At 54.8% G+C, this 13,265-nt stretch overlaps 1 protein-coding gene across 1 annotated transcript; it reads right to left on the bottom strand.

Annotated features, from left to right (window-relative positions):
- Positions 1-3,780: 3,780 nt before the first annotated feature.
- Positions 3,781-12,274, bottom strand: ZC3H12A (zinc finger CCCH-type containing 12A). Its single transcript, XM_074894592.1, has 5 exons — positions 11,794-12,274; positions 8,539-8,678; positions 7,531-7,765; positions 6,863-6,969; positions 3,781-6,746 (listed from the first exon to the last, which is right to left on the bottom strand). The coding sequence occupies exons 1-5, from the start codon at positions 12,147-12,149 to the stop codon at positions 5,725-5,727; spliced, it is 1,860 nt and encodes a 619-aa protein (XP_074750693.1). The 5' UTR covers positions 12,150-12,274; the 3' UTR covers positions 3,781-5,724.
- Positions 12,275-13,265: the final 991 nt, after the last annotated feature.

Raw genomic sequence — 13,265 nt, 5'->3', positions numbered from 1 at the left:
AGGGAACGTCCCCGCAGCCCCGAGCGCAGCCTCGGCCCCGCTGCAGGGATGGGGCCAGGGGCAGGGCCAAGGGCCGCAGGAATCGCAGCAGCACCGGCCACACCAGGCAGCCACTCTGCAACGAGGTCCGGCCCTGCTGCGGCTGTGGGTCAGCGCTCCTGAGGCAAAGCCCCCGCCAGCCCTGCTCCGAGAGCGACTGCTGGGGACGGGGTTTAGGAGGTGGAGGGGGAGATGAAGCAGCATCAGCCACACTCACCAGCTCAGCCCCCACCGCAGCTCCCAGGGAGTGAGGCAACAGCTGCCTCCAGCCTGCTGAAACCTTTCCCCGGGGCCAACGTGCCATGCGAATCCTCCTGACCTATTGCTCAACCAGACGCTGTATTTACTGCAAAACACTTGTGCAAGGCAGGGGGAGGCCTGGGGGAGCTCAGCGCTGCTGCTCAGCCCTGGTTTTGCCAGGAGGCCCAGCTGGCTGCTGCACCCCCAACTGCTGCACCCCGGGGCTGAGCTTTGCTCCGGGCAGTCTGCTTAAGGAGAAACTGGGGCAGCGAGAGGGCGCTTGTGCTGCCCTCCTGCAGCTCCTTAAGGGAAAACTTCCCAGCCAGCAAAGCCTGGCCTTAGGGCTATTACAGGCCCAAACCCAAGGCACCCACAGAGGCTGGTGAGAGGCAAGCTGAAAAATGGGTGGCTGGAGGGTGAGCCCTGGCAGTACTGGCACAGGCAGCACGGCCATCCCAGCACAGCACCAGCCTTCCAGCCCCTGCCCACTTTCCTGTCCCCCAGCACAACCCAGACCCTCCCCAGCTCCTGCACTTCTCTGTTCGCTTTGGTGCAACATTTGATCTGCAGTTACTCGCTTCCTGCATCTCTGTCTTACAGCAGGACTGTGCCCCACACTGCCTCAAACGCCCAGGGCAGAGCCACTGCTGTGCTCACGACCCCTCGTCCCATCCGCAGGGAGGAACAGCCCCGCAGCCTCGGGGTCAGGTAAAACCAGCGGTTTGATGCTGAACCTGCTTCCCTGGCGAGTGGCCTGCCCCAGACGGGGTATCGCTGCGGCCCCCACACACACGCGCTTCCATTGCATCACAGCCCCTTTCCCACGGCCCCTTCAGGAGCCTTGGGTCAGATTTCTGCCTCTGGAAATGCCTTAAAATGTTCGAGCCGAGCTAGCCACATCCTGGAAATCCCCCGATGGGAGGGACCTAGCTGGGTTCAAACCAGAGTTCAGCAAGGAAGAGGGGCACGAGGCTGGTGCAGGGGAGAGGCGAGCAAATGCCGGGGAGGGGGCTGGGGCCCCGCAGACCCCCACAGCCTGATCCCCCTGGGCTGGGGGGCTGCGTCCACCCCCCAGGGTCCTTCCTGGGTCACCGCCCGGCCCAGGGGAAGAGAGATGAGAATCCAGCAACCCCAGCCTGACCTCTGCCACAGCACAGCTGCCCATTTCTTCCTTCCCTCTTCTGAGTATTGATTTTAAAAGAAACGAAGTCAAGATATCCTGCAGCACTGACTTCTGGAGGAGGCTCTTCCCCTGCCCGTTCATCCTTTCATTGTGCAGTGGGAGCAAAGCCTTTCCTTTGATGATATTTAATTACCTTTTCCATCTATTTCTAGCACAAATGGAGACTCTTCTTCTTACCCCAAAACACACTAGTGGACCCCCCACTCCTCTTTACAAGCCCCCTCACTTCCTCTCCTCACCTTCACACCTAAGTTTTTCCTGCCCCAACCCCTCCCTCCCGGGTTCCCTTTACACCGCCGTGCACTTTGGGGAGGACGCGGCCACAGCAACGGCCTCACGCTGAGAGCGGGCACCTGCCTCGAGCAGGAAGGAACACAACAAGGGAGAAGGAGGGTGAGGGTGGGCACGCTTGATTCAGAAGGAAGCGCTGGTGAAGGACGGGCTCACCGGCTGCTCAGCTGGGTCCCGCTGGCCCCACTGTCCCACGGGAACAGCCCTGGGTCACCTCAGCCATTCCCCTGCTCTTGCCCATGGTTGTGCCCCGACACTTTTCAGGAGCCTCCTGCACCCTCTTCTCCAGCTCAGCCCCGGGGCTCCCCCTTTCAAAGGGAACAGCAGCAATTCCTCACCCTGACGGGGTAATGAAAAGCTGCTGGGGGGGATCCAGCCCCTGCAGGGCTCAGCACAACAGGACGGAGGCAGGGCAGCCCCGCTCAGGTGCAGGAAGCCTTCATCAGGGTGCCTGCATGTGACCTCCCTCACGTTAACAGATCTCTAAGCTAACAAGGTCGAACCATTTCAGATGGGTAAGGAGCACAAGGCAAGCGCCCAGCAGTCACCACAGGTCCTCCCCATCGATGTGCCCCGAGGAAGCGGTGAGCCACAGGAAGCGTCTTGAAAGTTCTACAACAGCAGCAGAGCGAGCGGCCCCGGCGGCGTGGGGGTAGGCAGCTGCTCCGGCTCCGCGCTGACAACTGGGACAACTGCACAGCGGGAACAACAGGCTGGAGCCACAGTTCTGAGCAGCATCCCCCACGCTTCCCGAGGGGAACGGGCCCACGAGAAGGTGGCAGGTACACGGGAACAGGCTGCACTGGGAGGTGCAGGATCACTCACGCAGAATCCTTGTGTGAGAGAATGGGAGTTCAGAGGGACAGCAGCGGGATCGCGGCTGCGCTTCCTGGGTGGCACTTGGTGGGAATCATTTTAAGCAGATTTGTGTCTGACTCTCCCAAATTGCTCCATGGGGCACCAGCACTGTCACTGCAATAGAAAAGGGCCCTTAACATCATAACTGAAGTGGCCACCAGCTCTCTCTGTCCTGCTTACGGTAACAAACCTCCATCCTCCTGCACTGGTTCCTTCGTTGTACCAGTCCAGCTGTAAGAGAAGTGAAAATAAACATTCCCCCTCACACCTACAAAACTAAAACGATCTATTAAGGTATCCTACAGGAAGACCAGCCTTAAAATCCTGCAGCATTTTTCAACCACAGACCCCACTACAAACAGCAGAAAACTCTTCACCTGGTTAACAGGTCTGAGCCACCCGTCCCCACGCAGGGAGCCACAGGAGCTTTCGCCGTCCCTTCGGACGGCCCCTCGGGAGGGCTCCTCTCCCCCAGCCAGGAAGCGACCTTCCAGACTGTGAGGTTTCAGATTGGTTTTTGAAACACAGCACTGTTTCCAGGAGCACCCAATTTCCTTGTTTTTCATTAACTAGAAACAGTCATTGCCCTGTATTAATCTGAATAAAGACTATAAAGTTATTTAACAAGTCAGATAAGAACATGCTGTGCTGCAGCACAGCAGGTCGGAGGGGAGACTCACACAGAAACACGAGCACTGGCATTCCTGCTGCACTCCCTTCCCAGTTCATAACAAAACTTTAGAGCAAAGTCTTGACATGTTACAGTTAATTATTGTATCATCATCTGACACAGATGTGCTACACAAACTGGATAAAGCACGTATTTATTTTCAGACTGCCCATAAAACCGAAGCACAGCCCGCGCTGTTTACCCCGCAGCAGCTCCGAGTGTGCTGTCCTGCACCCGCCCATCCACCACCGCGGGGCTGCTGCAATGCTGAACACACACTGGACACGCTATTATCTGCTACAGCAGTTCGGAGCAATTTGATTTTTTTGACCTGTCACACCGCACCAATTAACAAGCCCATCGATATCCAGCCATCAGACTGCGTACAGAGATCGAAGGTTGTCAGGGAACCCCAGGGAGGAAGGATCATTTCTGACCTTCCTGGAAAGCCAGCCAAAATGTGGAATGGTCTTCCAAAATGCCACCAGTGACCAAATAATTCAACTCAGTAGTTTTTATTTATGTAACACAAGTTCTTACTTTGCCATGGCTTTCACACGGCTGCCTCCATTCAGTACATAAACTATACACTGCATAATAATACAGAAAGTTCAGTAAAATGTCAGCTTGTGAGTATAAAATGTTAATCTTCTGATTGCAAGAGAAGCAGCATATATCAGCCTTCCACCAGAAAAACAAAACACACCACGCCAAGTAACACAATGGCTGAGTCAAGAATAGTACTAATTAAAAACAGCATCAAGCAGCAAGTTGCTGGACAATAACATTAAAAACCATTTTTCCTGTAATTTACAAATATGCAAAGTATCAGGTTACTTAAAATTAAGAAGCATTTTGCTTACTAACATGAAACATTACTAATTTGTAATGTATCATAATTAACCAGGATACAGGTTTCTGTGTCCCTGTGGTTTTCATGGCACATGGTGCCAGTCTGGGCAAGTCACTCCTTGGACAGTCAGAGGGAAGAACAGCAACAGACAAAACCCTTCCTGAGGAGGGTTCTCCGACAGCTGTGTTCCACGCTCCCCTTCATAAGTTGCCACTCAACAACCTTGGTTTAACCACAAGATGGACATATTTAAAAAAACATAACGAAAAACACAGATACAATGTGTATCAACAAATCAACTGCTTCTGGCCTGCAAGTGCAAGAAACACCTTTGTGTCCTGAGCACAATGAAATTCCAGGACCAGAACCAATTACTACAGCAATTGGTTTTGCATATTTAAAATCTGTTACAGTATCTACAGTAAAAAACATCTTACTGAGTAAGAGGGAAAAGGGGAACAGTCTTGCCAAGTAAGTCTTACTCTACATTTTTGGATGCTGCTATAGTCTGAGGAAGCTGAAGGGGACAGGGAAACATTAGTAAAGAAGATGAAGCAACAGCTTTACAGAGAAAAATATTAAGGATTCCTCAGGAACAGTACTGGCAGCAGTCCAGACAGGACTGCAGCTGTTTTACTGAATGCTCAGAGCTATTGCTGTTGGAAAACAAAAGGCACAAACAACATCCTAAGTCCTCCTGGGCAGCGCTGTGCAGAGACACCCAAGACAGTCACCAGGCAGGGGCAGTGCTTTGGAGCCCATCGAGAGCGGCACCCACACGCTCCAACAACAGCATTTTCCAAACACAACTCGCACGTAGCTTGGGAGCAGCATCAGGCCTCATCCCAGGACAGGACTGCACCCCTAGCTCCTCTTATCTCTGGGAGCTGAGCAGCTGGCTAAGCACTTGTGGTACGGACTGGAGAATGACCATCTCAGGAGGGGGAGCTTAAGCGGGAGGGGTATGGCAAGCATCGTTACAGAAGTGCACCAATAAAACCAAACTGAAGTCAGCTAACCCTAGCTTTGTACTAGATCTATAATCTGATGTTTTCCACAGATCTGCATGGCAGGGTTTAGCAAAGAGGCCTAGTTAAGAGCTAGGAACAGCCCTGACAATGCACTTCAGTCTTCACAAACAAGCCTCACGCCACTGCAGAGGCAGCTCCCCCTGCTCTTCCCCAAGCCCCCCAGAGTCCCCCCGCCACACGCCTGGTAACACACTAAGCCATCTCAAAACAGTCGAATGAGGGGAGTAAGGTCACGTTTGGTTCTCAACAACTGCAGGAGTTTAGGGTGTGCCTGACTCACCACACAAGCCCAAAGGAAAAATCCTGCTCCGAAGCTGCAGCCTCTTCTGTTCAGCACCCGGAACCTCTTCAACAGCCTCTGGGGCAGAGGGGACCCCAGGGTGCTCTCACCTCTCCGAGGGACACATGTCTAGACCAGAATTTGCTGCGAGCCCACCATATCTGGTATCCAGCCTCCAGCCGGAGCCTGGTATTTCCAAGGAATAAGGAGGAGCCCTCAGAAGGCATCTATGGTGCAAACACCGCGCCTCTCCCACACCCGGCCGCCCTCGCACCCGCCTCAGACCCCAGGGTTCTGAGACTTGTACGTCAGAATCTCTGCAGCTAGCCTCTGGGGGTCCAGAAGCCGAGGGAAACGGCTCATCACAGCATCGACTAAATGGGGGTGGAATATGCCACACAGCTTGACGTGCACGCTGGCCCGCTCCTCCGCAAACTGGTCGGAGAGAGCCCACTGGCAGGAGTCGGCGTAGGCAGGCCCCGGGGCTCTGGGCACTGAACGCGGGTCCCGTGCGCTGGCAGATCGCACCTGGGGCGGCACCGGGTACGGCTCTGACCAGTAGTCGCGGGAATGGGGCGCAGGGGCACCGTAGTCACTGGGCAGACTGTACTGCCCGGCGCTAGCGGGGTGCACAGGCACTCCGTAGCCTGAGAAAGAGTGAGGTGGTCCTGAGTGAGACATCTCGGGGCTATACTGCAAGAAGCTAGCACCGGAGGAAGAAGATTTGTGGGAACCATGCTTGTAAGAGACCAGACCATTTTGCTCTAAGCTGGGAGAATGTGGGTAGACGGGTCTCTGCCTGCCACAGGTGCAGACGGCCACCGGGTCAGCATGGGAATGGTCACAGTGACCGGCAGATCTGTAAGGCCACATGTCAGACAGCTGGTTCTCCAGAGACCCGATGCCCGAGTCGAGGTGCTCCTGAGAGATGTAAGACAGAGAGTCCATGTGAGGCTGCTGGTACCTGTCTGAGGGCCTGTGGCTCCCGCTGTTGGGCAGGACAGCGCCTGACACACAGCCTTTGACCTGAAGCGCAACATCGCTGGGCTTTGCTTTGTGTGTCAAGCTTTTCCTCTCCGCAGAGACCTTCTGCAAAGAGCTTTTATCACTCTCTGTGGGCACAGAGCACAAGAGCTCTGCCTGGGAACCTCTTTTGCCCTTTTTCTCCTCCTTGGCACTGGTACTTCTGGTAGGAGACAACCTTGCATTGGCTCGGAGTTCATCAGCTAACGAGCGCTGGGGCTGATTGATCCTTTCGGGGTGGTAGAATTTACACTTAATTCCATAAGTGCATTTCTTCCCTGCAAGGAAAAGCAGAGCATGGGATGAGCCTGGAATGACCAGCTGAATTTTACTAAATATATGAATTACACTTGCACAGACACCTCGGTCTTCACGTTCAGAAGGCAGGTCTTACCGTAAGGGCACTGCTGTTTCTTGTGTTCTGGCACCACAGGCTTCTTTCTGAGAAAGTTATCCAGGCTGGGGCCATGCCGCCCTAAGGGATCATCTGGAGGCATAAACCTAAAGAAAAATAAGCCTCCATCAGGAGCAGTTCACTTTGAGTCAGGGTTTCATTTCTTCTTGCAGTCTCCCATTTCATTGAAGATTAAAAGCTACCTGAGCCCCAAAAAGTGCAGAGATCCCCCTTGAGCACAGAGATAACCCTCCCGCCACCTGGTAAAGGCCGCCACAAAACGCTTCACTTCGGGCACAGGAGAGGTTTTGTGCTCTGCTGCTGACCAGAACTAGTACTTGCTGCTGGGCCTGCTAATGATTGTCCTGTGAGGAAATCGAGCCCTGGAGCTCTCCTAGGAGCTCCACTACAGCAGAGCTCCTCGCTCCAAGCCATGAACAGCTACTGAGGAGACTCCAATTCCTTATGCCTTCGTACCTCACCACAGCTGGGCAGTTCTTCCCACCACACTTTCTTCTACAAAAAAAAAAAATCTCTACAGGTTTTTCTTTTTTCATTCCATACCAGCATTTTGCTCTTTTCACACATCACTTGCTATTGCTTCATCAAAACAAGACAGCATGCTCACACTGATCTTTTTTAAAAGCAAAGGAAGAATGGGAACATACTTGTCGTTAACAAAGGAATACATCAGCAGGCGCTCCTCGATGAATTTCTTCCACTCAGGACGCTCATTCTGCAGGTCCCGATAAGTATCGTTAGAAACCACAATGCCATCCGACTCATGTGCCAGTTTCACAATGAATCGATCATCATAACAGACAACACGCTTGCCTCCAACCCGCCTGGAAGGAGTGAAGACCAGAATTTTCTTCTTTTCAAGGTCACGGAGAATGTACTGGTCTAGAACAAACACAACTGTGAACACACTCACACAGCCCAAAGGCCTTTTTGCACAAATAAAGTAACATTATAAATAAACGACAGAGTTCACATAAAGTGGTTTCATCTCTCCACAGCCCAGGCTGTATTCTCATCTCTTACACCATCCTCCAGGCTGTCAGAGGTGGATCCCCAGCCCCAGTGCCCACGGGGCACCCGAGAGCACTCAGCACCCCACAGAGCCTGCAGTAACACAGCAAGTCCCATCCACATCATCCTCTGCATCAAAAGCACAACTTGCATTTAAGACTGGCAGGGAGTATCTTTCATAGTGCCATGCTCCATGCATAGATTTCTGGGTTGAGTTACTTAGAAATCTCAGCTGTTTGCAAGTTCAGAGCAAACTCCCCTCAATTTGAATAATTCTGACTAAATTCCCATCAAGCTTTAACTTTTAGCACGTAGAAATTCTGTACAGTCTACAGTGTCAAATACATAGCACGAAGGTGTGTCCCTGAAAGAGGAAAAAATTCAAGTACTAAAAGACAGCAAGTTAGGAAGCACAGCAGTATTACATTCTGTGTTTTCTGGCTTATTCCAACTGATCCAGGCAAGAACTTGCTTAGGGGAAACATTAATGACTAATTCTCACTGGTCAGCTCAGCTTACTGGATCTCCTACTGCTCAGATCTTCCATTCATAAGTTAATTACTGAACTAGCCAGACTTTGCAAGCTCATTAAGTGACAAAGCAGTAAGCCTGAAAAGCTACTTTTGGTTTTCATATTTCCACACCTGTTATAAGTACATCTGGTCGTGGCTGCTCCTTCCTCCAAGATGGCACAAAGACTGTAATGTCCTTGTGTCCCCTGTCCCAAAACCACTGGACAGCCAGAAGGATACCCCGGCAGGAGAACACTTCTTTATTTCCATGGCTGCATCGAAGAAAATTAAGGATTTCAATATTCAGGTTATGCACAGACTAGTCAGGCAATACACTAAGCAAATGGATCCAGCAATGCAGGCAACCTTCAGGGGAGAAGTGTTAAGAGCAGCACAGTCAGTATTGGTCGCTGGGCACCAAGATCTTCACAGAATGACTGTTGCTTTTAGCACCTCCGCATACCAGTGAACACCCAAATCCTCCCCTCAAGGGAGAAAGCAGCTGTAACTGTTGCAGCTGCTCCCAACAAAGCCTTTGCTTCAACTCTGGACTCCAGGTCTTTATTTTTAGCCCTGAGTACAATGTGATCTTGAACACCCTTCGTCCTATTCTGCCAGCTAGTGCCAGCGGCCAACCTCTGCCAGCGTAAACTGTGCCCTCACGAGGTGTTCTGCTTGTGAAGTTATTCTGATAGCTTAAGAAAAACAAGACATTTTATGCACTCTTACCTCAAGGACATCAGCACTGAGGAAAATGCTTCTTTGTGGTATTATGGCCCAAAAAGTCAGTTACAAATGCACTATTTGCACAAAACAGCCCCATCTCCTGTTAACAGGGTCAGTGCCAAACCTCTGAACAGCACTTGGCAGTTTGAGAACAAAGCTTGACAACAGCAGAAGCTGCGTACCCGCACAAAAAGCTGCTTCTTAATTCTTTATTAGGTCATATCAATAAGTTTCCAGAACTTCTAAGAGGAAACTACCACTCCTGTTTTACAAGTGCCAGTATTTACAGTGTAATCAGCTCTTCTGTTGATAATTGTTCTGGCAGGATTTCAACATTTCTGCATCACAGCCCGACTTGCCATTCTGAGGATCTCAGCAGCCTGCGCTTCATGACAACACTCCGGTAACAGGTACTATACTGGAGATAACTGGTCTCATAATTCAGTGAGATTTTCCCCACCTGGGTACTACCCCTGCCCCAAGTCTTACTCTTCCCATCTACACTTGAATGACACTTCAGCTCTGACCACCACTTAGCCTGCCAGCCAACTCCTCCATGAAGTAATTAGTGAAGAGCTTACATCCCAGCAGAGGTTTTAAGCAGCACTATTTCTGTAGCACCACTAGAAAGAAGCTTTACTTCTCCTCCCATCCTCGCCCTTCTCTGAAGCTATTAAGAAAACTGAAGAGTTGTACCAAAATATTTATTCTAAAACTATACATTTAGCAACAAAACTAACACCTAGAGAGACACCCAGCGTACCTGCGTTAAGAATCCTAAATTACAGAAAGGCTGATATTAACAATCAGAAGAAAGATGCTCTAAAATTCTTCCCCAGTATCAGACTGGTTTTGCTATAGACAGCCAGACACAGCTTACTATAATCTTTTAGAGATAAATGAGAAAAGCAGAGATTTTTTTGTCTTGTTTTTGAGTCCCTGCTACCAATCTCAAATCTACAGAGGGTAGCTATTTGGGCTGATCTGATTTGGCAGCAGCCAAGAAAAAATTCCCTTAGAAGGAAGTAAAAGCTAATTTCCACTATGATTTGCATATGTTTGTCAAGAGCTGCTCAGGGAGGCCGCTGTACACACTGCAAATGAATCAGCAGGGAACATCACACCATCAATACAGGAAGTTTCAGAATGGAATTCCCCTTCTAGCAAATTGCTTAAAAAAGCCAAACTGCTTTTCTCATGTCAAACTCTGTCCTATTGGCAGCGCTATTACCGCCTGGCCTGCCCTGAGTCACATTTGCTGTGATCCCTCCTGCACTTTTTGGGATCACTTCCATGGGTAAGAGGCTCCTCATTCAAAAGCCCCAACCAATTCTGCTGTTTAAGCCTGAGCACTTATCTAAGGTAAACTTCACTGCAAGAGTCACACTTATCAGCTCAGGGCTCACAATGGGCCATTTTCCTCAAGTGACTGCACAGCCGCTGAAGAGCCCCGGGACCGGGGCTGTGCCCCCCTGCAGACACCGAGGTCACTGGCCCCGCTCAATCACCATCAGAATTCCCTGGTTGCCCCGGGACTCGCAGGCTGCTCGCAGGCCGCCCAGCAGACTGTACCCCATCTTTTCTCAGAACTGCCCTGTTCTCAGAACTGTCAGCCACAGCTTAGAAAACTCTACACCTGGAAACAAATCTCCACGCAGTGCTCTCCCCTCAGACAAAGCCTGCAGGAGCGCAGGCAGCAGCTCTGGCTGCAGCCAGGTTTAGTTTTTGTAATAAAGTCTGTGTATACAAACAGACCCTCCGAGCCCCCTTAAGCTGAAGGGCAGTGAAGGAAGCTTGCTTTCAGACTGCCACGACTGAGCCCGAACCAGAAATCTGGTGCATTAACCTCACAGAGCCCAGACCCCGCTGCGGAGGGGTGGGGAGGGCAGCAGCGGGGCGGGGGGGCGGGCAGGCCACGCTCGCCATCGTGGGGCCACAAGCCGAGGTGAAAGCAGGGACATCAAGGCAATAAATACCCAACCCAGAGCTCCTGGGTGCTCCATGGATACGAGGGCTCCTGCACCCCCAGGTCACTGCTGCCACCCAAGCGGCTTCGGCAGCGCCTGCGCCACCAGCACCCGGTGCGAGGGCGAGGGGCAGCCCCGCCTCGGTGACACGTGGGGCCCGAGTGCCCCTTCGACGCCTCATCCGCTCTCTACACTGGATGGAAATTTAACCAGAATACAAGTCACAATTTGGAGACCGGTCTCCAGTGCAGGAGATGGCTCCGTATTACAGAGTGTTCTCTAATTAAACCTGTAATTATTTATTGAGCAACTTCCTGCTGCAGAGACTCACATGAAGCCATTAGGTAAGAGGACAGTGTACCTTCAGTTAGCCGCCTCCGAGCTCAGGAGGGGGGGGAAGCGTCTGGATTTCGCAGGAAGGGTGCCCGCTCCTGGCAGAGCCCCGCGCCCGCTGGCGAGGGCTGGCAGAGAGCAGGGGCGGGAGAGGCCCGACCGTGCGTGCGAACGCGACACTCGCCCTCGTGAGAGCGGCGCAGGCTGGTGAGGTGCCTTGGAAAATATTACCAGCCACTACCCGGGCACCCAGCGGTAGCTGCTGGCGGAGAGAACCCCCCCGGGTTTGTGGGGCTCCGAGCTCCCGGCCAGAGCTCCCGCAGGGCCCCCACGGCCAACCCGCCCCGAGCCCCCCGCGCACCTCATGGCCACGTTGCTGCCATCGATGACGATGGGCTTCAGGTTCTCGCTCTCCGGCTCCTCCGGGGCTGGCGTGGGCGCGGGGGGCTTGTTCGCCGCCCCCCCCCGCGGGACCAGCGGGGCCTCCTTGGCCTCCGGCGGGGCCTCGGCGCCCTCCCGCTCGGCCGGGCCGTGCTTCACCAGCTCCCCCAGCACCGTGTTGGTGTCGGCGTTCAGGCCGAGCTTCTGCAGCACGACGTGGATCTCCTCCGAGGAGTAGCCCAGCTTGCGGAAGAAATCCACCTTCAGCTGCATCTCGGCGCCGCCGCAGGGCTCCCGCCCGGGGCCGGCCGCCTCCCGGGGCGGCTCCGCGTTCATCCTCCCCGCGGGCCGGGACGCGGCCGCCAGCGCCTCCGGCAGCGCCTCAGGCCCGCCCGGCGCGGCGGGGCCGCTGCCCGCGCTCACGGCTCCCCGCGGGGGTCTCCGGGCCTCCGCTCGCGCCCCGGACCTGCGGGCCGAGACGGGCGTTAGCAGCGGGCCCGGCCGCCGCCCCGGGCCCGGCCTCTACGGGGCCCCGCCAGGGCCAGGCCGCGGCGGGCCGGGTCAGGCCGGGCCCCCCGCCCCCAAGCCGCCCCCCGCCCGCGCTTACCGGGCTGTCGCCGAGGGGCCGCCGCCGCGTCGCCATGGGGCCGGGCCGGGCCGGGCGGCGGCCGCCGCTTTATACCGGGGCCCGGGCAGCGCCGCGCCAACGCGGAAGGACAGAGCGGGCGGGGGCGGAGCGGCGGCCGCTTCCCGGTCCGCCCCGCGCCCCGCCCGGCCGCGGCCCCGGGGCTGGGGAGGCGGCGCGGCCCGGCCCGGCCCCGGCGAGCGGCCTCGCCTCGGGCTCTGCCGCCGGGCCTGCGGCTCCCCGGGGCTCGGCCGCGCCGTCGGTTCCCGCCGGTGCCTCGTCGCGGGGTGACCCCGGCAGAGGCAGCCGGGCCCCGCTGCAGCCGCCTGGGCTCTGTGCAGCTCTGCCCCGAGCAGCGGCCCCGGTACCGGAACGGGCCCTTGTGCTCCCCGGGGCCGGCCCCTGCTCCCCGCCGCGGCCCCTCGGCCCGGCGAGCCCCGCGCTGGGGCCGGTGGCCCAAGCTGGGGCCAAGGGGCTGATGCCGCACAGAAGCTGGTTCCTCACAGGGTTTTCCAGCTTGTCCTTGGCTGCTGTTTCGCTGAGGTTAAAAACATGAAAACTCCAGTTCTGGCCGTTTTTTACTCCCCTCCCACCATCAGAGCTGGATGTCAAATGGCAATTGGGTCCCAGAGCTCCACATCGGGCGCCCGGTGCTCCCCAGGGGACAAGGCCTCTGCTGAGCCGTACGGGCGTAAGGCGGTGCCAGCCTGCTGCCCCTCACCGCGGTAAGACCAGGCTTTGGCCTAAGAGGCGTCAGGGAAACATCGCTCCAGCCCCAGCACCCGGTTGGAAAGCAGAGGCCACCCATGAGCTGAAACTGGAAAAGG

This window comes from Strix uralensis, chromosome 25, assembly GCF_047716275.1.
Source record: "Strix uralensis isolate ZFMK-TIS-50842 chromosome 25, bStrUra1, whole genome shotgun sequence".
Classification (NCBI taxonomy): Eukaryota; Metazoa; Chordata; class Aves; order Strigiformes; family Strigidae; genus Strix; species Strix uralensis.
Note: the sequence above shows the minus strand (reverse complement) of the source record. Positions and strands in the feature narration are given on the sequence as shown.